General features: G+C 35.5%; 2 protein-coding genes and 1 long non-coding RNA gene across 10 annotated transcripts; 2 read left to right on the top strand and 1 right to left on the bottom strand.

Moving 5' to 3' along the window:
• The first annotated feature begins 237 nt into the window (after positions 1-237).
• Positions 238-3,116, top strand: LOC120105885. 4 transcript variants are annotated; one of them, XR_005508136.1, is made up of 6 exons: positions 238-319; positions 483-562; positions 1,318-1,419; positions 1,514-1,576; positions 1,956-2,018; positions 2,109-2,535. It is a non-coding gene; the product is annotated as an uncharacterized LOC120105885 (long non-coding RNA). The 4 variants fall into 4 exon arrangements; XR_005508138.1 differs by adding an exon at positions 2,861-3,116 and having other exon boundaries at positions 241-562; positions 2,109-2,186; XR_005508137.1 differs by having other exon boundaries at positions 242-562; positions 1,325-1,419.
• A 749-nt stretch (positions 3,117-3,865) lies between these two features.
• Positions 3,866-15,934, top strand: LOC103703874 (calcium-dependent protein kinase 18-like). Of its 5 annotated transcripts, none has more exons than XM_008786898.4 (12): positions 3,868-4,469; positions 6,293-6,423; positions 7,678-7,719; positions 7,927-8,038; positions 8,147-8,225; positions 8,378-8,547; positions 8,885-9,011; positions 9,308-9,423; positions 9,530-9,637; positions 13,705-13,767; positions 14,104-14,146; positions 15,013-15,146. In XM_008786898.4, exons 1-11 carry the CDS (start codon positions 4,176-4,178, stop codon positions 14,137-14,139), a joined length of 1,278 nt encoding a protein of 425 aa, XP_008785120.2. In that variant the 5' UTR covers positions 3,868-4,175; the 3' UTR covers positions 14,140-14,146; positions 15,013-15,146. The 5 variants fall into 5 exon arrangements, with proteins under 5 accessions (XP_026659134.2, XP_026659133.2, XP_008785120.2 ...); XM_008786894.4 differs by lacking the exon at positions 14,104-14,146 and adding an exon at positions 15,375-15,934 and having other exon boundaries at positions 3,874-4,469; positions 15,013-15,186; XM_026803333.2 differs by lacking the exons at positions 14,104-14,146; positions 15,013-15,146 and adding an exon at positions 13,870-14,097 and having other exon boundaries at positions 3,866-4,469.
• A 797-nt stretch (positions 15,935-16,731) lies between these two features.
• On the bottom strand, positions 16,732-23,722 carry LOC103703875 (AP-2 complex subunit sigma-like). The gene is made up of 6 exons (XM_008786899.4): positions 23,530-23,722; positions 23,320-23,418; positions 23,097-23,147; positions 19,467-19,640; positions 18,681-18,740; positions 16,732-17,186 (listed from the first exon to the last, which is right to left on the bottom strand). The coding sequence occupies exons 1-6, from the start codon at positions 23,530-23,532 to the stop codon at positions 17,145-17,147; spliced, it is 429 nt and encodes a 142-aa protein (XP_008785121.1). The 5' UTR covers positions 23,533-23,722; the 3' UTR covers positions 16,732-17,144.
• Positions 23,723-24,981: the final 1,259 nt, after the last annotated feature.

Below are 24,981 nucleotides of genomic sequence, written 5' to 3'. Positions count from 1 at the left end.
TGAATGGGTTGTAGGATTCTTGAAAAAAGAAATGAGAAAGCAGTGATAGCATTAATTATTATCATTTGATTAAACAATGTCGATGCACCTTTTTTAATTTTGAAAGAAAAAAACAAAAAAATTATTTCTTATTTTAAAATTTAAATTTCAAAAAAATATTTCCTTTTTTATTTTAAATATAACTATGTTTGATGTTATTACTCTTTTTGAAATAAAAATGTGGTCTTGGTGGTGGTGCTAAAGGTGGTGGTGGCAGTTTAAGTGTTCACTGGGATATTGGAGGCGGTTGCATGGCTCCTTTTGTGTCGGGCGGGGGGAGGTGGCTTTTAGAGGATTAGATCTCTTCTTCTTCTAGAATTTAGATCTAATCTCTCATTTCAAATCCTAACTCTCTCAAAACCTTCATCATCTTCCTCAAACCTCAACCCCTTTCTTATTTTTCTCTTTTATTGGTCATTTATAGTTTGCTTAATATATTGCAGTGTTGTCCCTTTGTGAAATAGGAGATCAAGGTTGAAGGTATCCTCAATCTTCAACGTGAGGAGCTATTCTACAAGACTAGGTCCGTTTTCTTATTTTCATTCTTTTTTTATTTTAATTTTGTTATTAAGATATTCTTTTGTTAGATCTGTGTCGGACTGTTGGTTACTTGGTTGTGTAGATGAATAATTTTAGTAGGTTGTCTTTGTTGGATACTTAGATCTGTGTTGATTTCTAGCATTTGATTTCATACATTTGGCCTTTTGTTAGATACTTAGATACTTAGATCCGTGATCTGTGTATCTCTATTTTTATCTCTATGAAAATTCAACTGTTGCTTAATTGTTTCCTCCTCAAAAAATGATGTGGGCCTTGAGTAGTCCTGTAGAGTAGTGGTATTGGTGAGGGATTTAATTTCAGCCTTTCAGGTATGTCCTCATTATTATTTCAGCTAATAATTCCATTCTATCTTCAACCATGCAATATCTTCAAATTCTACTGGTATTGGTGATAGTTCATTGTTTGAGAAAGTAGATGTCAGACTTATGTTTATGAATATCTAATGTAGAAATGAATTGATGCAACTAGTTCTTGAAGTCATTGAACAAATTATAATTGATTAAAGAATCCTTGATGTTTTCTCGATGCATATTCAATATACTGTTGTTTTCAAATAAGCAACTCTTTAGGCAGGGATCTTCTTCTATAAAAACTCTGAACAAATTTCACAAAAAATTGAGTCTAGAATACTTACCACTATCCTTCTTAAAGATGTATTTACAAAAAATTGAGTCCCGAAACCTTCTAATATTTATCCCCATTGTGTGATGTTTGAAGGTAACAGTAAATACAGATCGGAGGCTATTCAGGCTAGGTGGATTTGCTCAAGTATATAAAGCTTACATTGACAGCAATCCTGATGATGTGGTTGCACTAAAGGTTATTCCTGCTCTCATCTGCATTTTTTCTTGGAGTTGTCATGATTTTTCAGAATTATATTTTACCAGATTATCCTTTTTTGCATATTCAAAAGCCTGCATTTCCTTGGGAATTCTACATGTATCGCCAACTTGATAAGGGCAACTCTGATGTTGAGGTCTGATTACCTTTTAATTCTATCTATACCATACAACTTATTGTTATTAAATGTTGCTTATGCTTGAAAACGATTTTGTCAGAGACCATGCTTTGGATTTGCTCGTAAAGTGCATATCTTTTCTGACTTGAGCATTTTAGTTTGTGACTATTTATCTTATGGAACTCTTCAGGTTACCACATACTGAATATTGTTGGCCAATATGTTCTAAACTCTTACTTCTACAACCTGAATTTCTTCTAATATGTTCATTTGCGATTTTTTCTACTTTTATCTGTCTTGGATACATATGAATATCAAATCTATCTCACTTAACACCCTCGCGCGGGATGCTATCAATTTGCTTACTTTTTTTTTGTCTTGTCACATGATTATATAGCTGAATGAGATGTTAGTCTATGGGTTAAAAGGTTCCACCTGCCTGAAGCTGAACTGCTTAATGGTTGGTTTTGCTTCTATCCTTTCTAGATTTTTAGACCCATTAATTTCTATCAATTCATTTTAACTTATCTCAACATTTATGTTTATGCAGGTTGTGCTGCGATGATTGGGTTTTTTATGGCTTCCTTCGTGGATAGCTTGACAAGCATGGGTCTTGTTGATCAGATGGGTAATTTCTTTTGCAAAACTCTATTACTTATAGCTGTTGCTAGGGTGCTGCTTATAAGAAAGAATGAAAACATTGATACTCTGAAGAAGCTTCTTGAGGAAACAACCTTCTATGACAAGTAGTGGCAAGCAACTTGGCTGGAGGATGAAACCCCTAGTGTTTCCAATAAAGAGTAGTTTGATGTTCATCTAGGAGTCACTCTATTTCATTTGAAGGCTTTCTATTGTATATTCTTCTCATTTTTTTTCTTAGTACCATTGTAAAAGATGAGCATGGTGCCTTCTAACTGTTGTAGCATAAAATGTGTGATCATATTTTGCTTAGTATTAGTTTGATTTGTTGTCGTTAATCTTATGATTTAGTTTGGCAATGTGTAATTAATTCGTCTGGTAGGGTTCATGCCAAGAATTCCTCATTGCCACATATTAAATAAGCTGGGTTAGATTACATACCTATTTATTAAATAGGTTAAACATATCAGATTGAGCTGGCCTAACAGGCCAGATTCTCTATTTATTAAATATAACATATTTTAGATTGTAATTTTTGATCGATTTAATAAATAGGTCGAAATCTGTGTATCTTATCCGATCCGGCTTGATTGCCACTTTTATTATGCACGGGTTTATTAACCTCACAGCCTTACTGAAAAAGTCTTTGTTTCCACTGGACAGCAGTCAGCATATCTAAAAGAATACTGACTTTTAGGAAAAGTGACTTGTCGGCCAATGCACACGTGGAGCCACGTGATTGACATCCAAACTGCCTAGGGTTCTTTTTTCTGTATGTTCCCATTTGTTCACATGTGTGATTCCGACCCCACTCGCCTCCAAACTCTCACCAAGCGGCAGGGTAAGCGCGCTCACGGATGAGTTTGTTGGATCCTGTGCGCGATGCCTTTCAACAACGGCAACGCAAACCGATAAGTACTGACGGTATTTATCACCGAGAGCTTCTATTTTCAATTTTTCCCAACATCAACTTTGAATTTTCCCAACAACAATGATGGATGTATATTAGAAAAAAAAATAAAACTTTGTGATCAAAAATTCAAACTCTAGAGTAACTGTAGCCAGTAGGTGCCATGATATATTTATTTCTCATATGAAGGTGATGGCAGATTGGACTGGTTCTAAAGGTGCATCGGTGGTATAATCAATTATTATCTTTTGCTTCGAAATATTTAGACAATGATAAATAAAGATGTTGTTTTTCAGACCGAGAATATTTATATATAGGACAGTGGATTGAATGGTTTCGAATATGGTAAATTATTAGAAGTTTTCTAAATCAGTGAGAAGGATCTCTAGGATGCTTCAAAATTTATTATATTTTATTTAAAAAAATATAATTATGAGTTACCGTTGCAGAAAAAAAAAAACCTTAGACAAGAGAAAAATAAAAAAACCCGACTCCAAAGAATAAAATAAACGGGCGATAGAGAAAAAGTGCAGCCGGCAGCGACGAGAGAGCCGACGCCAAGAGAAAAGTTTAGAAGTTTTAGTTTTCCTTTTTTTTCTTTTTTTTTTTACGATTGAATACCAAAACAACCGTAATCGCGACACAGGAAAAAAATAATTTTTTATTTTTACTTGTCCTTTCTTCCCCATTTCCTCGCGCACACTCTCCCCTCCATCTCCATTATTTTTACTTTATTAATTAATTCCATCCACCCGCACAGCGGACGAGGACGCGGACGAGGAAGCAAGTCTCCCTTCGAAACCAGCTTCAAACAAAGTCTCCTCCTTTGTCGGTTTCTGGTTGAGAGGATCGACAAGAGGATCAGGGCTCCTCCCCCTCTCCGACCATCTCCCATCTTTCCTCTCCCTCCTCAAATCTCTCTTTCCCCTTCGATCCGTCTATATCTCACCCTTTTAGCCTTCTCCTTACTTGGAAGTTTTGAGCTTTTTTTCTTTTTTGAGGGGGTAAGTATTCAGCGTTTTGGGATGTGTTGATGGTAATCTCTTTGAGGCGGAGGAAGAGGAGGCGATGGGCTCGTGCTTGTCGTGTGCCGCCAAGGTCAGCGGCTCCAACAGCAGCAACGCCTCCGCCGCCGGCGTGCAACAGGGCCATCCGGCGGCGCAGAACCGACCGGGTAAGCAGCAGGACGCGGCAGGGAAGGTGCCGTATGGGAAAAGGACCGACTTTGGGTACGACAAGGATTTCGAGAGCCGGTACGCGATCGGGAAGTTCCTGGGGCACGGCCAGTTCGGGTACACCTTCGTCGCCACCGATAAGGCCGGTGGGGAACGGGTGGCCGTCAAAAGGATCGACAAGAGCAAGGTAATTCCCCAGAACCTGGGGTATTTATTTTTTCCTCTTTTGCAGAAAGTTTCTTTCTTGCTGGATTTTTTACATATATTTGATTGAGTGACTTAAACTGGAGATTTGCATTGGTATCAGAGAGAAATACATATTTCTTGATCCTTAAGAAAAGTGGGAAGATCATGATACTAATTCTGCATAATATAGTTTTGAAGTCATGCCTTTTGTTTTTCCTTCGATTTCTCGACTCCCGCATGCATTGATGCAAGTAGTTAACTATTTGTTGCATCAATTTGCACTATATTGGTACATTGGAATTCCCTACTTAATCACCAACGAAGAACTCACCCCCATTCAAGCTTCAAATCAGTGTGGATGCCCTGCATAGTTGCATCTGTTGATTATGACAGATGGAGGAACTGTTAGCAGTAATTCTTGTGAATTTGTAGTCTGACAATGGAAATGCTGCGAGTTTACTACTATCTAAAGTTCTTTTAAACAAAATTAATATGTGTTGCAATAATACTAGCTACAGAAATTTAGCCTATACCTTGCTCCACAAAAGGATCAAAAGATAGCATACCAGAAAGGTACACTACATCAAACAAAAATTATAGACCAAACATTTGATCTTTCAGTGCTGAGGAAACTTCTTATTATCCTTTTTATAATCCTCCTAACTTTATTGTGTAGACCAGTTCTAGATTTATGTTATAGTTTATGTAGAACCCTCAAGGTTTAACAATGTATGATTCCTGGAAAGGCAATCAAGGTTTCGCTGATCGTCTCGAGCCACTACCATGTTATGCAACATCCATTGCATGTCTGTTGTTCCAATCTAGAAAAAGAAGCAGCAGTTCTTCCCAACATCCCTACAGCACCCAACTTCGCCCAACCAATTCTATGAAAAAAAAAAAAGGAAAATAGTCGGGCGCAGCAAGAGCACTTCCTGTAGGTAGTTGATCCAAAGGTGCTTATGCACAAATGCTGTATGGTTTGGCGTAACCTCATACTTGCTGTGCCAATAGTGCACTATTGTTGGTACGAACTTACCGAAGTGTGTGCATATCGGACAAGACATGCCATATGACAAGTGGCAATAAATTTCTCGTTTCCCTTTATTTTAAATAGAAAAAAGGTCATCAGAAAGCATTTTTTAAAATAGAAAGCTGTTATAAATCTTCTCCTAATCTAAATCTAAGCATGCACAATTGGACAAGTTTAATCAGAAAGTACCTGCATCTTAGGCTATTGTTGCACATATTGCTAATCCTGAGTAAGTTAAGTAACATGCACTTCATCAAGCCTTGGAATGTCCTAAGGATTTCCATCATTAATTTTGTGTGTATGAATTTTATCTCTCTATTATTGATGATGAAATTTGTTCTATTGTTTCATTTTCTTTTCAAAAAAATACTGTTCAATAGTTTGATGTGTTTATTTATTTGTCTTTTGTCTAATGATACAACAAGAACTCCAGATTGAAAATATTTCATGCATTTTGTTTACAAGAAAAACTGTTTCCCTATTGTTTATCTTTTGGATGAAGAGTATCACTCCCCATTGTTTTGGCCCCCGAAACATGCTGATAAGGTTACATTCCCAAAATTTGGAATTATATAGATAATGGCCTCCCATTTTGAAGAAAGAAAAAGTAAATGAAGCCAAGCAGCTCACATATATGCTTTTCAGCTGATTTGTATTTTACAATGGCAGAACAGTTGTTACCATGTTTATCAACTTTAACTACCAGTAGAGAATATTTGAATTTCATGAGGCATCGAATTACCTGCTCGTAAATATTTTATTGATCGGGATAACGTGTATGTGTTTCTTGGAAGATGGTCCTTCCTGTTGCTGTTGAGGATGTCAAGCGTGAAGTGAAGATACTCAAAGCCCTTAAAGGACACGAGAATGTAGTCCACTTCCATAATGCATATGAAGATGATTCTTATGTTTATATAGTTATGGAGTAAGTTTTCTTATCATTAGACTACTTGTCTTGTGCAGTCATGTTTCAACAGTCATTTGTCTAGACGGTAGTATCTTTCATTGACCCATTATGGGGATGTTCATGATTTTATGTTCATCTGCGTAAATGAAACTAAAATATAACATGATATACAGGAAACTGCATTCTGCTTGTCTTTTATGATCACTATCAAACATGATTTGCTTGCTTCCTTGTTTGTAAAAACTTTTCTAGAACTGTCACATTCATTCCTGCTGTTTCTGTTATTTGTTTATAACCAGTAAACTTTTGCTGCTGAATTCAGATGTTGTGTATATGGGCCATTTTATTGTTTTGATATGGTAAATCTTAACATGAAATTTTCTAAGAAGTGTTATCTTATCTTTCTAACGAAGAGATAATGCAAGGTAAATTCTTCTTTACTGGTATATCGTCCAACAGGACCACCAGTTGGCGCTCCTCTCCCCAGTGCATGCGCTGGGCAGAGATTCCAGGTTGATCCTGGAAGGTGGCACTCATGCTGTATTTCTTGAAAAAAAAAAGGAAAAATGAAAAAAAAAGAAGAAAGAGGTATATTGGTAATTTGCTATCTTCAGCTGAAGATGTTTATCTTGGTAGACATTACAATACTTCATGAATTGGGTATGTAGCATATATATCAATGTAGGATGTGCAAAAAATACTATTTTGTAGTGCTCCATGAGCCTCTTAATTGTTTTAAAACCTATGATTACCTCAAAAGGTCAATCTGTTTGATCTGTTACTTGTTAAAAAATGTAGGACAGGCCAGGTTAGGATAAGGTGCTATTTTGTAAAAGACAACCTAGTTTCAACTAATTGTAGCTCAACCTGGATGGCTAGAGGACCTTTTGCAGTCCACAGGCTTGTTTATTTATATTAATTTCTTTATTTGAGTTGTCTGGGTCAATCCATGTTTACATCGTTGACCTGTGGCCTGGCCACCAAATGGTCAGTGTTCAGGTATGTTTTAGAGCAACTCAACAAGCTGTATCTTGGTGTTGGGTTTGATCTCAACACTATTCTTTGACTTCTCTGCTGAGAGTATTTTAAAGCTTTTACAGAGCAAACCTTATGTGAGCAGTTCCATTGTTTCAGAGGTAACCATGTTCTCACATTTTTGTTATCTATTCTGCTTGTTGAGTTATACACTTATTCTACTGAAATAGCAACTAGGGTTTCCTTCTTTAAAAAAGGATGGTGCTGATGACTTTTGCCTTGTGCACTTTTTATCAGATTATGTGAGGGTGGTGAATTGCTGGATCGAATATTGGCCAAGTAAGACTGCCTACTTTTCTTTAAATTAAAAAAAGAACTCATTTAAAACAAAAAAATCACATATCCTCTTATGCAATCACAGTTATCTTTCAAAGTGTAGATGTGAATGACTTTTGTTGCTTAGACTCCATTACCTGTTAATACTTTGAGCACCTATCTAATAACTTTTTAGCTTAACCGAGCTGATCTTGAACAAATTTTCTGCAGAAAGGATAACCGTTACACTGAGAAAGATGCTGCAATAGTAGTGCGGCAGATGCTTAAAGTTGCAGCTGAGTGTCACTTGCATGGCTTGGTACATCGAGACATGAAGCCTGAGGTAGAGTTTGAATGCATGAAGCAGTTGTTAGAAATTCTGATCTAGGCATAGTTGAAGCTTGTTTTGTGTACTAGGCAGTACAACACCCTACACATTTGACCTTTGCAGAACTTCCTTTTCAATTCGACAAAAAAGGACTCTCCTCTGAAGGCAACAGATTTTGGCCTTTCAAATTTTATCAAGCCAGGTGTGCATAGGAAGCATCTTCAATCTTTGTAAACTTCCATGTTTTGTTCAATCTGTGTTTCTGCATATTTATGTGAATTTGGAACTTTTGAGAGATGAAATAGTTGATATGTAGCTGTATAGATATGACATTTCAGGTATGGCATTTTTCAGGGAAGAGATTCCGTGACATTGTTGGCAGTGCCTACTATGTGGCCCCAGAAGTACTGAAACGTAGGTCTGGTCCTGAATCAGATGTTTGGAGCATAGGTGTCATAACCTACATTTTGCTTTGTGGAAAGCGCCCCTTCTGGGATAAAACTGAGGACGGAATACTCAGGGAGGTAAAATCCATTCAAGTTTCTGTGATATTCTTATCAAATCATATGATCATAACCACCCCAAATGTGATGGTGACATTAACGTTTGTGCTGATTTCTTACTATTTGCTTGCAATGCTTTGCTGTTGCAATAATAAAACTTGGTCCTGGGTTGTGTAATCATCTTCGGATACTAATTTTTTGGATTACTAATAAATAATAATCCTTTAATCTATAGAGATGCAATTTAACAGCTCTTGTAAATTTCATTGATATGTGACGAAAACTGTGTATATCATGTTCTTTATTTAGCTGTCATTACGTTGGTTTGCAGTATTGTTCTTATTCTGTTGGTTTGCAGGTGCTAAAGAACAAGCCAGATTTTCGTCGGAAGCCTTGGCCAAGCATAAGCAACAGTGCCAAGGATTTTGTAAAGAAGTTATTAGTGAAGGATCCTCGCACAAGATTGACTGCTGCTCAGGCTTTGTGTATGTATTAATTTGAGCTCTTTAAATTTTAGTCTAGGCAATCTGTCGAAGATGCATAATGTTTCCATTGGCTGTTGTATTACTAAAAACATCTCTTCTGAGGCTTTGTCATGGAATTCTGTGGGAAAAATTTGTGTCTAGTGCTATCTATTTAAATCTTTAAAATGTTTTCTCAAGCTCGTATAAATGATCTTGTACTGTGAAATTTCAATCTTTTTTTTTTTACATGTTATTTCTTTTCTTATCTTAGCTTCTTTACTGATGTGCTTCTGACCTCTTCTCCCCCACTTTTGCAGCACATCCATGGGTGAGAGAAGGGGGCGATGCATCAGAAATTCCGTTAGATATATCTGTGCTTAATAACATGCGCCAATTTGTGAAGTACAGCCGTTTTAAGCAGTTTGCACTAAGGGTAAACAAATTTGAACTATTTCCGAAAATTGAAGCATAAAACATTATCTGTACAAGTATATTGCAAGTATCTTGTTTGAAATTTTTCTATGGAATGAGCTATGCAGGCATTGGCAAGTGCACTAAATGAGGACGAGCTGGCTGCTCTTCATGACCAGTTTGATGCAATTGACGTGGATAAAAATGGTGCAATCAGTCTTGAGGAAATGAGACATGTAGGCTCTTAATATTCAGCATGAAAATTACAATCTCCACAAGTCATTTGATAAAGTCTGATGGTGTTCTTTGCAAATTTGTTTTTCCTATGTTTAAAAATTCATTACCTTCCAGCCATTAAGGATTTATTTTCATTCCAAAAAACTTTTGCTGTCTCATGACTTCATTTTTCCAGATCATTCCCTGTTGTTGAACATAGTATTTCTGAACCATCTATGACATATTTGTAGAGCTAAACAATGGACTTTCTAATGGCTGATTTCTACATTTTCCTATTAAATAAAACATCAATTTTGGCAATTCTTTCAAGTATTTTCGTTCTGTAATGTAGCTGTCTAGTGTAGTTTTTTTTTATTTCTGATTGATAAAGAAAAATAAAGAAAACTTTAAATTTTGAACTATGCTAGATGATTATTGTAAAGTGTATAATTGCAATACTCATCTGACAATTGCAATCCCCCACAAAGACCATAGAAATCTCTAGATGCCTCCTTGACCCATGATGAAAGATAAAACCAACACTTCCTATTGAGGGCTCTGGAGTTATGTACCTGCCACTTAAACCCAGGCTACAAAATAAACAGCTTTTAGGTTTTCTATATGGAATGGTGCAGTTCTTTGACAAAACAACCAGTTCATAACTTCATATTGCTGTCTAAAAAATTGGGACCGAGGAACTAACAGTTGATCCTTTACATAGTTTATCACTTTTAACTGGTATGGAAAATATCATCGTGGTAAGCATCTATAAGGGAAGAAAATGATATGCAATCTAAATTCATTAAAGTGCAGAATGTTTTCTTTTTACAAGTCTTCATTCTTCTGGAAAACTAAAACTTGAGTCTTTACATGCCATCAGAGACTGCTGCGCTGACCTCTTATTGTTGATGCTATTAGTAATAATGGGAAAAAATCAATGAGATTCAAAATCTTTGTACACACTCAAAGTTAGAGAATGCAAATTTTTCTTTTCAAAACCTCTCTAGAGTAGTGAAGTAAAATATGCTTTTTTCTGCATGCTGGAAAGGCATTCAAGAGGTACCGAATCAGATGTTATTGAACGCCATTTTAAATTTCATTATTATTTGTTGGTGCTACTCTAAAGATTTTATTGTCAGTGGAATTAGAAATCTTTATGAGATCGCTAGTGTTTTGATCAGGCTGGAAGCCTCCTTGAAGTATTGGCTATATACTGTTGTTAAATTTTGTGCCTGTTTTACTGCTTTTGCTTTATCTTGCAATTTTAAGGATGTGTTGAATCCAACTCATGACACATAAATCAGCAAACTTTTTCCCATCTATCTGTGACACCTAGCATAGTCAAAAAAGCAGAGTACATTCTATCAACCACATGGTGCACATCTTTGATTTTGTCAGAGAATGCTGCCTAACTATGATACTGGATATTAACATGAATGGAGGTTTGGTATGAGATACTGTGCAGTTACTCAACATTTGTTAAAGACAACAGAAATTCTTTGGATTGTGAGATATCTATGTTAAGAATGTGTTGGTTATGAAGGTCATGTATACATTTCAGTTATATTGTGAAGACCCTACTGGAGCTAAACCTCATTGACATGGCTAAAAAATACCAAATGTCACTTCTGTTAACCACTTAACCTTATCCTTGATAGTAGAATCATAGTTGCCTGTCTAGTTGAACTCGTATTATAGTAGTTGACCTTCTGCACTAGCATGTCTACCATGTCCACTCTTTTATGTTTCTTATATTTGCTCCAAGCTGGTACACTAAAATGTGCCAAAATGCTTTACTTACATCCTGGAACCTCCATGTCTCTACTCTTTTCATATCAAAGGAGGAGGGTGGAGTTTATAGTTACCTTGCTAGTAGTTGTAAAATGGTCGGACCCAGGTCGGATCCATGCTATGTATGCATCTAAACTCGATAAGATAGGAGTGCGAATTCGGATTCGGATCCATCAACATGTGTAAACTCCTACCTCAAATCCAGACTTGATTAATAGTTAGATTTGAGTTCTGATTTAAGAAGTTTTGAGGTTCAATTTAGCACAGCTTGTATCCTATGTTTCTTATTGCTATTATTTTTTATTTTTTTTAATAAAATTATGATTTTAAGAAAATATTAAGTACAACAACCATGAACAGTAATATGGTAAGTAAATTGTTGGTTTTAAAAAACAAAATCGAATCAATTCAGAAACAGATTTAGGTTTCCATTTATGTTTGATTTGATTCAAACGGAATTGATATTTGAGTGTTGGCTAGGATTTGGGAACTGAAATGGCAGTGAGCGAGAGTTCAGGAATCAATACAGGTCAGATAGTCAATCCTAGAGTTAAGGGATCAATGCAAATCATGAAGCCAATCCTCTTTATATTCCTATATTTATAAATATTACATATATGTAGCATGTGTATATATATACGGTTTCGGGTTTTCATATATGAAGCAGCTATATGCAAGTTTAATCCAATAAGAAATCAGATTGTAAACCTTGATCAAATAAGGTTATTGGAAACTTATATTGGATGGTTATCGGATTATTAAAATATAATCAGATAGGCTTGTTGAATTTTCGGGTGCCATTTACACCCTAGTTGACATGATGTCGAGAACCAGGTTTATAACTTCAGTGGAACCAATTTTGGTTCATAAAACTGAAACTGCATTGAATAAAATAATTTGCTTAAGGTTAAGGTTAATTACTATATCCCAACTCATTACGTTAATTTTCATTTTTGGAGGTATCTATTTTGAGCCTTTAGATTGTAAATTTCTGCTTTCCTGCAATGGATACACAAGTGGTTTATTAGCACCTCTGGTCCGATTTCTAGTATATCCAGTACCCATGCACCCTAGAAAGCATACAGGAAGCAGACTGAAAAATCTGGATACCTAAATTTCCCACTACTACACAGTTCTTGACCACTTATATGATGCCTACAACTACTAATTTTAATAAATAGTATTGGCATCATTTTGACAGATAAGTATGTGAATATCATCCCTAACTCATATACACTTCATAATTGCAGTGATTTAATGTTAGCAGGAAATTATTTATTGTTTTGTTTTGTGCTTTTTAGCCTTGACCACAAGTCATAATACCCACTGGGTACAATGATGTTAGAGTCATGGGTCCATACTCCTTGCATCATAGTTTGCTTAAAAAGATAGTGATAGATATCCTTCCTGCACCTCGCATCAGCATATCTTCTGCATTACTCTTTGTGAAATATCTAAAATTTCTGTAGTTTAGAAGATCATTTAGAGGCTATTGCAACAAAATCCAAAATTTAAGTGGAGAGCTATCTCCTGAACAATATCAGATTACTTTTACGAGAACATACATCATGAAAGGACTACGCATATTTGGGAAATAGGATTCTCTTTCAATGATTGTCAGCTGGAAAATGTAATACTTGTTAAGTTTCTTCTGCAATGAGTATTAGGTATCATCGTTGTTAGAACTTTTTACGGAAATATAAAGGCTCAATCAGAGAGTGGCTTTCCTTCTCACATAACATGTGGAGTCAAGATTCGTCTTCTTGGTACCAAACCCCGTATCGGTGCCATACTAGCAATGTGTTGGTACGGTATAGTACGGGATCTTTTTAGTGTACCGAGTATCGGTACACTATCCATACCAGATATCAGTACCAAACCGGTACGGTACACCCCATACTGTTCGGTTCAGGCCGGTACAACGAACTATATTTAATTGGCATGCCCTGGAAAACTCTTGTTTTCTTACTTTCTTAAGGATCTTTTCCTATGTGGGGTTGTGTGGTTGTTTTATGAGTCACAAGAACAAATGGTGATATCTAGCTTGTACCAGTATGAAATTTGTACTTAAGTTCCTCTAAGAAATGACCTGTTAATCTGTAATCTGCTTATATTAATGCTATTGATGAGTCTCTTAGCAATCAGACCAACATACATTTATTAGTTTAGCATTACTTTAACCTTTTGCCATGAAGTCACTGAGAAGTAATCAATTGCTATTAACTTTTGATTAAAGTTTATGCAAATCTTATGCTTTTCAATTTAGAGTCATAATCGTTGTAGCAATTTTGTCCAGGCTCTTGCAAAAGATCTCCCTTGGAGATTGAAGGGACCTGATGTTCTAGAAATTCTTCAGGCGGTAAGCCCATGCCCCTACAAACTTTCATTCCGGTGCTATGCTTCCTTGAACATTGAATAATATAGTATGCATAAAGGATTCATGTCCAGACAGCATTGGCAGGCCAGTATAATACCATTTCAGGAAGAAAATGGTACCCAGTATGTGTGCGGAACACCAGCTGTCTCTCAAATCGAGACGTCCCGGCCATCCCAATTGCATCCCAATACAGTTGGGATGCACTAGGACAGTCAAGATGGACAGACCTGGACATATCTTTTTCCATTTTATTTTTGTTAATAATTGTTTCAATCTGTCCTAACCATACTGTCCAATCCCGATTTCATATTGTCCTAGGAGCAAACCAAGATGGGCCCCAGTACCGATATTTAAACCTGTGGTATGCACTTTCCTGGCAGGGGTTTCTACTTACTGATATTTAAACCCTCGGTGTGCACTTTCCTGGCAGGTGTTTCTAGTTATATGTTCTGATAGTTGAAACAGAGCAAAGATTTGGCATTTGGGGTTAAAAGTATATGTAGAAACAAAATTGAATTGCCTTATCTCTAATTATGTTTTTTGAGAGATGATATATTGCATAAGAACAGAAATAAAGTCTACATTTTATATGTATCTGCACTTTCTAAGTTTCTATGATAATTTATTTAGTTGTAGGACTAATGACATTTAGAAGGTACCAAACAAGTCTGAGTGTTTAGTCTAACAATTGTCCTAGCCGGCTGACAGTCTACATCAGATATATCTGATATATTTTCGCCATCAAACTTGACATAGGTATGTTTATTTTACATGTTTGATAATTTATAACTGATGAGTTCATATGACACTGAAAGCTTCTATCTTGACATGCAAATTTAAGGTTTTATGGATCGATAATTTCATAGCACAAGCCGCAAGTTGATATAATATATTGGTGGACTATTCTTACCATTTGTTGCTACAATCACTAGTGCAGCCATAAATTCAATGTCCATAGAGGAGAACAAGGATGTGACATGTAGTTGAAGTGAGAAGATGAATGACTTGGTACATTGTAGGAAATAGTCAAGCAATTGTATATTCCTTATTTCCTATAGACATTCGCTATCAGATGGAAATCATAATCATAACTTCCTCACTATGATATTCCATCCATCCCAGTTCTAAAAGAAAATAACATAATTAAAAAAGAATCTTGTTTTGCATGCTCTGTGGTGGATGCATGGGCCTGAACAATTTTTGTCCTTGTTCATCCTTTTGGAGCAGATAGACAGTAACACAGATGGACTAGTAGATTTCTCTGAATTTGTCGCAGCAACCGTGCATGTGCATCAGTTAGTGGAACATGATTCTGAAAAGTGGCAATCAGTTTCGCAATCTGCTTTTGATAAGTTTGACATGGATGGAGATGGATATATCACACCTGAAGAACTTCAAATGGTATGTTTGCCTAATTATTATTGTTCTGGTTTAAAAACACTACAGCACAATTGCATTTTGAATTCTAGAATTTTTTGATGATGTAGATTAATACCAAGCTTGAGACTAAGTTCAGTCCCTGTATAACACTGAACAACTTAAAAGTTACAATTAGAACCTGATTCTCACTTGTGCTACTATATTTGCAGCACACATATTTGAGGGGCTCCATTGACCCACTACTAGAGGAGGCTGACATTGACAAGGATGGCAGGATAAGCTTGAATGAATTCCGCCGACTCCTAAAAACCGCAAGCATGAGTTCACGCAATGTGCCCAGTCCTACTGGTGTAAGCAACCCTCAAAAGTTGTAGCTCAAAGGGAGACTGTCAGTGATTGACGAGGGATGAGTTGATGCTGTCCCCTAAATTTAAGGATTCATCTTATGGGTCTAGCTTGCACTTGTTTGCTCATGTTACCAATTGCAATGAACCACCAGAAGATCCGAAAAGTTTTCATTTTTAGGATTGTGCGGAGAGACCATCTAAGTCATGAAGAGGGCAGTCACAACCAACTAGGTAAATGCTTTTATCATGTGGTGTTTTATCTCCACATAGTTGTACATTGTGTATGGTAAGGGGATTCTTTCAGGTTTCACCAGAAATGCAATGTGTGGTTATGCAGATATACTGCAAATTTGTGTTTAGAATTGTAACATGATCGAGTACAGACTTTTAGAAGAAAAAAAATAATGTGTCTTTCCATTAAACTGTGAGCTGTGTTGTGCTTTCCTTCGATTCTCACCTTGGTCATACTTCGGATATTAAATCGGAGGAGCTTAGAAGCAGCTTCTGGAGCTCACAGGATGCTAAACTTAGTTTTGAAATGGTCTCTTCCAGTTCTTCTCATCCATCGACAGGAATCAATCTAAAAGAAAACATATGGCTGTTTTGACTAAAGATCTTGCATTCTGCTTATTTAGATTACAACTGGGACAAAGTGGTCTCTAAACAAATCAAAATCTCAGGCACATGGAACTTACAGGTGCACATGGTTGATGATCCACCTATGAGACCGTTGCTTCTCGTTTCAAGTTGCCTTGCAGTAGCCTGATTTGCCTATTCACTATCAAATTGTGAACCAGTGCAAGATGATTCCTTTTGCAATACTAGCTCGAGTTAATATATAAAGAGATATTTGACTAACTCATTGATGTGATAAATCTGCATGCATTTCTCCTAGCTCTCTTTTATACTGTTTCTAAATTATACATCTTGATGATGAATCAAGATTATCTATCAAACTGATAGCAAGTTAAGATTAACTTTGACCATATTAACTAAGTCGGGTCGAAAATATTTTCTAAACCTATCCAAGCGAACCTAATTCGTTAAAAAGATCAAATATAGTTCCACCAAATGGTTGGTAAATCTGGCATCTAGGAGCTTATCTTGGTCGCTGCAGTTTCTGCTTTAGTGTGTAATCATTGCTGAAAGACTTGGCTCAACATTATACAAGGAATTGTTGAGAAATCACTTAGCCTGAACTAAGAAAAAAAAAAGGAGATATGCCAATTATGAACATGCACCCAAACAAAATGAACTCGTGAACAAGGTAGCTATCAAGCACCCTTCTTAAGCTTTGTACAATTCTTTTCAAAATCTCACTATCGTATAAACTCAATACTGATCTGACCGGCAGATTAAACAGCCATAAAGCCTAAAATCATAACACATACGGTGGTCGCAAGAATCATAACACAGTATGTGTGATGAAGCAATCGTGCAAGCCCACAACCAACACGGTACGCAAATCAATTAACTGTTGAACAAATGACACTTCTCTTTTTCTAGGTTTGTTTCCCCTCCAATTATCTTAGATGCAGTAATGCCTGACCAGCTCCAGAACTGGACTGCAGGATACAGTGGATACCAGTAACAATTCCAGGATGAATTCCCAGTCTTCTCCTTACCCAGTTTTCATTCTTGCTTTTCCAACTCCCCCATCCTCTCAATAATCGCCTGCACATTTACAACAAAAGACAAACTTATCTTGGTTTTCACTCAAAGTAGCTCAACTATTGCGAGAAAAAATAGCTTATTTTTTGCATGTGCAGAACTTCATATTACTTGGGTGCCTGAATCATATAAAACAAACAAGAAAGAGCAGAAGACAGAAATGGGGAAGAAAAGTTACCAGGCTTTCAGAGCTCATTTAGTTAATGATGTTGCAACTGCTAGTTTATTTGCAATGGCAAAAGCAAGAACTGGATCATTTTGGTGCATCCAGAGCGCCACAAATATTCCTACTTATGGCCAACAAATGGAAATTTCAATTTGACTGTTCTGCTAGTTAATTGATGGGCCTAATAAACTGAAATTTTGCTACATCATTCATCAGTTTTATGTATGCAGCCGAGTACCAGCCATTTCTGGTTCCACCGGCCAGTTTGTACCTGTACCAGCTATATCAACAGAAATTGCCAAAATTTTTTGACGCTAAACTTGCTAGCTGCTAGCAAATAAGGTTAAACCAAATTAATTTTCATATCTATCCTACAAGTTTTCCCATTTTATCCTGATTTTTTATTTAATAAGTTTTGGATTTTTTATTTTATTTATTTAAACAATATATTATTTATTTATTATTTTAGCTATTTGAAACCAATTTATATTTTGTATAAGTTTTCCAATTTGTCCTGATTATTTATTTTAATAATTTTTCTCAGTATCACTTTTTCAAATTTTGAAGTTGTAAATGTAATATCAGTCATGACATATTGACCGGTATACTAGGTGAACCAGAGAATACCAAGTAATAGTTGTAACTGGTAGGTAAGCAGCTAAATAATTATATAAATGGTGTGCCCGATGAGGACCAGGTACAGATTTTTGTGCTTTTCATCAGTTCTCTGAATCAATTCTGAAAATATAACAAAATATAAGAAAACATTATGTGGATATAACCTTAAGACAAAATGAGTGAAAACAAACCAATCAAAAAAAAAATGACCATAACTAAAGTAAAAAAAAATGAGTAGATAGCTAAGACATGGTTCCATGAACTCATACAGATGGATGGGCTTCTCAATATTTAAAAGAAATGTTTATAGAAACCTTATGTTCATCAAGTTGTATCAAATTTAGACTAACTTAAACTACTTGGTAGGACCAAATTTTCTTGACAAGCTTTCGACATATGCACATACATGTAAAACCAGAAAGTTTAGCAACAGGGTATCTGAATCTGATAGTTACCAGGACAGATATAGCTAACTTCAACAAGAAAAAGAAAAACAGATACAAAAGAAGACTAACAGATGATGGCATGACTGATGAGCCAAAGACGGTCAATAAGTTAATTGTGAAAATAAGCATTCTCAGGAGGCAAGATCCAATAGACAAATAGTAATCAAAAAAGATAAATTTTAAATAGATTTAAGTGCATTTTCTACAACAGACTTTTCTAAAAACTTTGCAGGGATGAATAGTCAATATTCGGCAAACGGAGGTCACCTTCTTGCTTGTTTCTTGAAGCTCCCCAGCAAGAATGAACTCATCCAATATGAGATATACCTTCACGGGTAAAAGTATATAGTGAGTGAAAATTAGATGGTTATTTCATTTAATTAAGTCTAAAAAACATAAAATAAATTTATCACAAAAGGCTTTGTTGTCTCTAAAAATTAAACTTTAACCAATTAGTCTGTCAGAATGCCTAGCTATTCCAAACTATCGAGATATCTTTGTTTCCTAGTTACACAAAACTGGTGTAGAAATTCAGTTCATATTGAAGAAGCATAATTTTCTAAAGCCCTTGTGACCTCTAGCTTACTACAGCCATTTGGTACTTGCAACAGGAGACTCATAAAGTGGATCCACCCATTAAAAACATTTAACTGATAATGCATAACTAGATCCCTAAACCAATCAATCTTTTAAAAGAATGTTGCAAGATAAAAGAATACTATGATTACATGATCATATCTAAAAGGATATATGCCAAGGAAGTAAGCAACAAATCTTGTTCATCCACAAATAAGAATAAATCAACAAATAAAAACAAAAATTCTGCCAGCTTAAAGAATTATTATGTTCATCATACGATAATTCAGCTCAAGAAAGACAGCTTCCACTTTAATATCAAGATGCATTAATATGGAAAATGAGTATAAAGGCAAAGTTACAAAATAAGCCAACAATAAGATTACTACAATTTAAACTATAAATGAGCCGCTACTGAAGATAATTGAGTAAACTAAACCCATGTAAAGCATTTTAGGTTCATGAAGGGGTACAGACCTTGTGAAAATTAAATACCAAATCTAGTTCACACACATTGCTGAAAAAATGATCCAATATCTCCACAAATAAATGGATGCACTCCAAATATGCTAACTCATTGTCGGTGATATCAACACACATTGAAAAGAAGAGTCCTGCATATCTTCTGTAAATTATCTTGTGCGTCCGGAACTGTAAGAAAAAATGTGCCAAATTCAGCACACAAAAGTGATAATGCAAAGCAATAAAACAGTAAATCAGGATAACATCTGAAACATGAGAAGGGATTGAAACTTTCTAATGTAAAAACAATGGCTCAGTATGATAACCTGCATGTTATGTACAGAATCAAATCAGCAATTGGTCAGTCAACACCATAAATCTAAAGATAAATAGTAAATGAATTTCTTATTTCAATGTTAACAGATAGATGAACACATGTATAAAAGCTTTAAAGATGGGTGGATGAAGTGGAGAGGTGCTCCTTTGCTGTTACTAGATTGAGCAATGCCTCTGCTATATCAGGGAAAATTAACAAATCAGCAATAAGGCCACCAATGCTGTACTAATCAAGATGGTAAGCGGAAGCCCACAAACTGGACAAACCCTAGTATAACTTGGAAGGAAGCAACAAAAATAACAAATATTAGAAGAAGCATAGAAGTAGCACATCGAGACAACTAATTGACATGCTTGCCATGTGCAGCAAAGATCAAAGGATGCAGAAACCACTAAAAAAATTTACATATCATTATACCAAGTTTTGAACTTTGAAAAATCTGATGGTTGTATAGTCATCTAAACTTTCATTATCATGCCTATTTACCCAACAACAAATATGCCACCTTCCCAACAATCTCAACACCACCTTTCTAGTCCCTCTCCCCCACCCCAATCACCTAGAAAAAGGAATATAGATTTACCATCTTCATTAAATGTAAAAGATTATAGTCAATATAGAACACAAAACAGATTATGCCAGTTAAAAGCAACTATTACATTTCTTAGACATGTCTAAGATGAGTAAACTATTGAATTTCAGAATCCATTTCAGCAGTATGCTGATTTCACCATTGGAAGTCAGTCATATGCTTATTCTTGAACTTTTGGGCAGCAAATGAATGTATACTATCTCTGGAACAAATACGTATGCTCTAATAAATATAAGACAAAAGCTTGCCAAGATTTATGTGCAACAACAGCAAGGGGTGCATTTTGAATGTTGCTGGCAGCGAGCCACTAATTTTAAAGCTTGAGGGCAGTGGATGTGATTTTTCCTGATAGATGGCAGGAAGGTGCTTACCTAGGTTCGTGGATCCACTAAATCAACAGATTCTTTAGGTTCCCCTAAATAATTCCTTAGAAGCTGATCAGATTTTGATTTTTAAAAGAAAAAAATAAAACTATCACTGGCAAGTTTTTGCATACAAGAATCCTTTTACTTCAACTAGTAGAAAAGGGCATGCAGATTTTCTAAGGGCTGTTCGATGCCCATAGTTTTTCTAAAACGGATAATAATTATAAAACATAATTATCTATAAAACAGGTTTTATGAAAAACAGGAGGAGACCTATTTTCATAAAACTCATTTATCATGTCTTTCAACTTCCTAGATTTGGTATAACAGATTTTATAGAAAACAACCCAACAACCATTTTTGCAATATTCATTTGTTCTTAATCTTTTGTGTATTCCTGTTTTAATATAGCTTATCAACCAAACAGCTCCTATATGAATTTTCTCCTATTTTTCTCCTCACTTGTTCTTTTCTTCTCCTCTCCTTCCTTTGAATCAGAATGGGTATTAGACCAATATGCTGCTTTAGAAGCCAATTTCCAGATCTAAAGAATAAGCTTTAAGACTTAAATTTGATGTAAAAACAAGGCCTCAATGACCCCAAAGTCTTGGATCAGCTTGTACTGTTTTTGTATTGAGCTAAAACCAATTCACAAGGTAATCATTGTACTGGGTTGAACGAGTTGGTACCACCAGTTCATAAGTTGGTTTATGGAACAATTTCTCCATAAAGCAGAATAGGGAGATATTGACATTGAAAAATTATAAGCCACAAAATGGTACTCATCGATTTTCGACCCTATAGCGGCAATCCATGACAATAAATGGATAAAACTACGAAAGATAGGCTCTATCAAATTGGAAATGTGTTTGTTGGTTCCAGATCATCCTAGGTCAACAATTGTTTAGTTCAAGACAATCCAACCAACTGCCAGCAGCCAAGTAGTATTGGTGGATGACTGAAAACTTGAAAAGGCAAACAAAAAAACTTTTTAAATGCACAACGATGGTGATCTTGGCGGTAATGCTAAACTAAATACTTCGAGCCAATCAAAATTAGATAGTATCCATCTTACTACATGTACAAGAAAACCCTAAATGCTACAACTAGTAATTCCACCTACTTTATCTCTTGAATGACTGTCAAATATTAAAAAAAAACATCATGAAAACTCCAAGGAAATCCTCTTTTTTAAAAAAATTACATGAAGGTTGCCTAACAATGTTCAATGGATATTTTAACAGCATCACCCGAATAATGAAATTGAAAAGGGATAAACTTCTTTGAGACCAACTAATTCACATAGCCAACCCTTAGACTTTCAAATCCCCCAACTAGTAGCCTGTGCACCGAACTGTTCAACCATAGTACTGTTCGAAACATCTGGCCTTCTGATAAATAATATTTTATGCCCAGATATACCTAATATTTTTTTCCAGGGACCAATTTGTGTGATAGCTTTTTTTTCTCTTGTTGAGGGTTTTCAAGTACAATATCTGATAGTACAACATCAATTTCTACACACATAATGCATCCTTCAACAAGTATTTAAATAATTTCAGAAATTCTATGTACAAAACATTCTTCCATATGCATAATAACTGCGTATATACCTATTTTATGTTATACATACAAACTGGGTTATTCTGTAAACCTAAAATCATTCCTTTCAAACCACAAATTAGAAGCAGGAACAGGATCTTGGTTTCCTGGTCCCTTTAACACTTCATTTCTCATTCTCTGTTTTTACCTTCCCTTTTGCATATTGGACTAGCATATCATTCTATTTCGAATTATGGTAAAAAAACACTTACCAAAGCCAATTCTCCCCAGTGTTCCCATTTATGTCCTTGTGTTTTGTGATATGACCTTATAACCAATTATTATGTTTGACAATCAAATGGGCTATATAAAGCTATCTCAGTGTAAGTATACCAAATACATAAGTAAGTTGCCAGCTTGAAAGCATCTTTACCCTGACCTACAACCAAATCTATCAACTTCATAACGCCATCAATCCATGTTTAAATTGTCACAAGTTTAAATGTTTAAATCCATGTTGTGGTGTGAAATAGTTTCACAACACAACATATATACCAAAGAAGATTCATGACGAGTTTGTTCCACAGAAAGTCCAAATCCATGGATCCATACTATCTATACAAAAAATGGTTTCGTGATTCCAGTGGGCGGAAGGCATCACCCTCAATTTCTCCCTTTTCTTATCGATCTTTTCTATTAGGCTAAAACAAAACTGCGCTTCTATAGACATTGGCATCTGATTTAGAAAAAAAAAAAAAAACATACAAAGAAAAAACAACAAATAGGGTTTTGGAAAAAAAATTTCGTACCTCAACAAAGTTGGTGAACTTGGGATCCCGATTAACCACAAGCCGATGGACCTGGGAAATCCAGAGAAGAAAAAGAAATGTCATTTTTAATCTAGAAAACAATCTGAGGAAAGAAGAAAGTTACCACCTTTAATCAAGAAAATTTAAAAGATCAAGAAAGTTTTCTCAAGAACACACACAGAGGGATCAAGAAAGGGTTTGAGAAGAGGAAAAGGAGAATTACCTCGTACTCGACCTTGTGCTTCTCGGAATCCTCGAGGGGGACGTAGTACTTGGCCAGGCGCGTCTTGCCCTGCCGATTCTGCAGCAATATGAAGCGGATCTGCCATTCCGATTCGATTCGATTCCATTCGATCGTGCATCACATATCAAATCAAAACAAGAAAGATTATTTGACCAAGAAGAAGACGCAGAAGGTGGAATTAGGAGGTACCATATCGTTAGGGGGACGCGAGAGACTGGAAAAGGGGATTTCCGGTTGGAAGACGGACGAGGGCTTTTCCCGGTACCGATCTCCGGGCCGAGTGTCTTCCCTCGATTTGCCGAGTCCTTCCTGAGTTCCGACCGGCCTCGTGGACCTTTCGCTTCTCGCTTTTCCACCCTGTCGCTTCACGTGTCGAAGGGTTCTTGGATCGATGTCGGTGTCCTGCGCTCCACGCTGTTAGCTGCGTCAAACGAGCGAGCCGTTCGTGAGCCCGCTCGAGTTCGGACCAAACTTTGACTCAGAGCGGCTTGCACCGTTTGCAGAGTGACTGAGCTAAAACTCAAGCTTAGCTTCGTTGAACTCGACTTGATTCAACTCAAAATATAAATATATAAATAATTTAGATATTATGTTTTATTTTTAATTATTATTTATTTTATAAGAAATATTATCTATATATATATGCATTATAATTAATATAAATTATATATACTAGAATATATTTCAATTATAAAATTAAAAATTATTAAGATTATTAGCTTGGATTGTATAAATGAACATCTGGAAAGATTCTAATCTCTCACTAGATATTTTAGATGGTTTGCGTTCAAGTTCTAATAAAAACTAAATGAGTTGGTTCAAGCTTGTCTCGACTTAATTACAAAACAAACCTAAGCTTGAGATAGATTTAGCCTGTTCGGTTTATTTACACCCATGCATGGTGAATGATTGTGTGGCTTTTATGGAATAGGTTTATCTTGCAGTTGCGAACAGATTGACAACTACATATCACACGAAAAAGCAATTACCATGCAAGAGAAGATATAAAAGGGCAGTGTTGTGGTAGTTTGTTTTTTTCCAAAACACAGGCATGCACAATAAAACACATAGTTGATTTAAAACTTCTGTATTTCTCTATTTGTTGACAATTAGTATTTGACATGATGCATGTTGTCGATAAAAGAAGGAACAGAACAGAAGTAGTTATACTTGCGTGAGATTTCTATGTTAGAGTTATGCATTTCATATTTTTTAGCTTTTCATGTTGAATTTCACTATTACAAAAATATTTTTATATTTCACCAAAAAATATATCCCAACTTGGCATTTATAAGTGGTTGTGAATTAGCATATGACCTGCATGATATATGTGGAGTATGATTTTTCTCCTTTTTCAACTATTCTTAAAATTCAATATAACAATATAATAAATTATAATAAATAAAGTTCAATAGCTACATTTCTATTTCACATTAAACAATAAATTTTTACTGCCAAGCATAAACTCCCATCACCACTCCCAATTCCATGCAATGTGCCTGGCATAATATTTTTTTTCTTTTTCCAATTGTTTTAAAATATAACATGATAATATAATAAATTATAACAAATAAAAAAATTTAGTAGCCAAATTTTTATTTTACATTAAGTAATAAACCTTAATAAAAGTCGAGCATATTA

Source organism: Phoenix dactylifera, unplaced genomic scaffold (assembly GCF_009389715.1).
Source record: "Phoenix dactylifera cultivar Barhee BC4 unplaced genomic scaffold, palm_55x_up_171113_PBpolish2nd_filt_p 000388F, whole genome shotgun sequence".
Lineage (NCBI taxonomy): Eukaryota > Viridiplantae > Streptophyta > Magnoliopsida > Arecales > Arecaceae > Phoenix > Phoenix dactylifera.
This window is presented reverse-complemented; position numbering and strand designations above follow the sequence as displayed.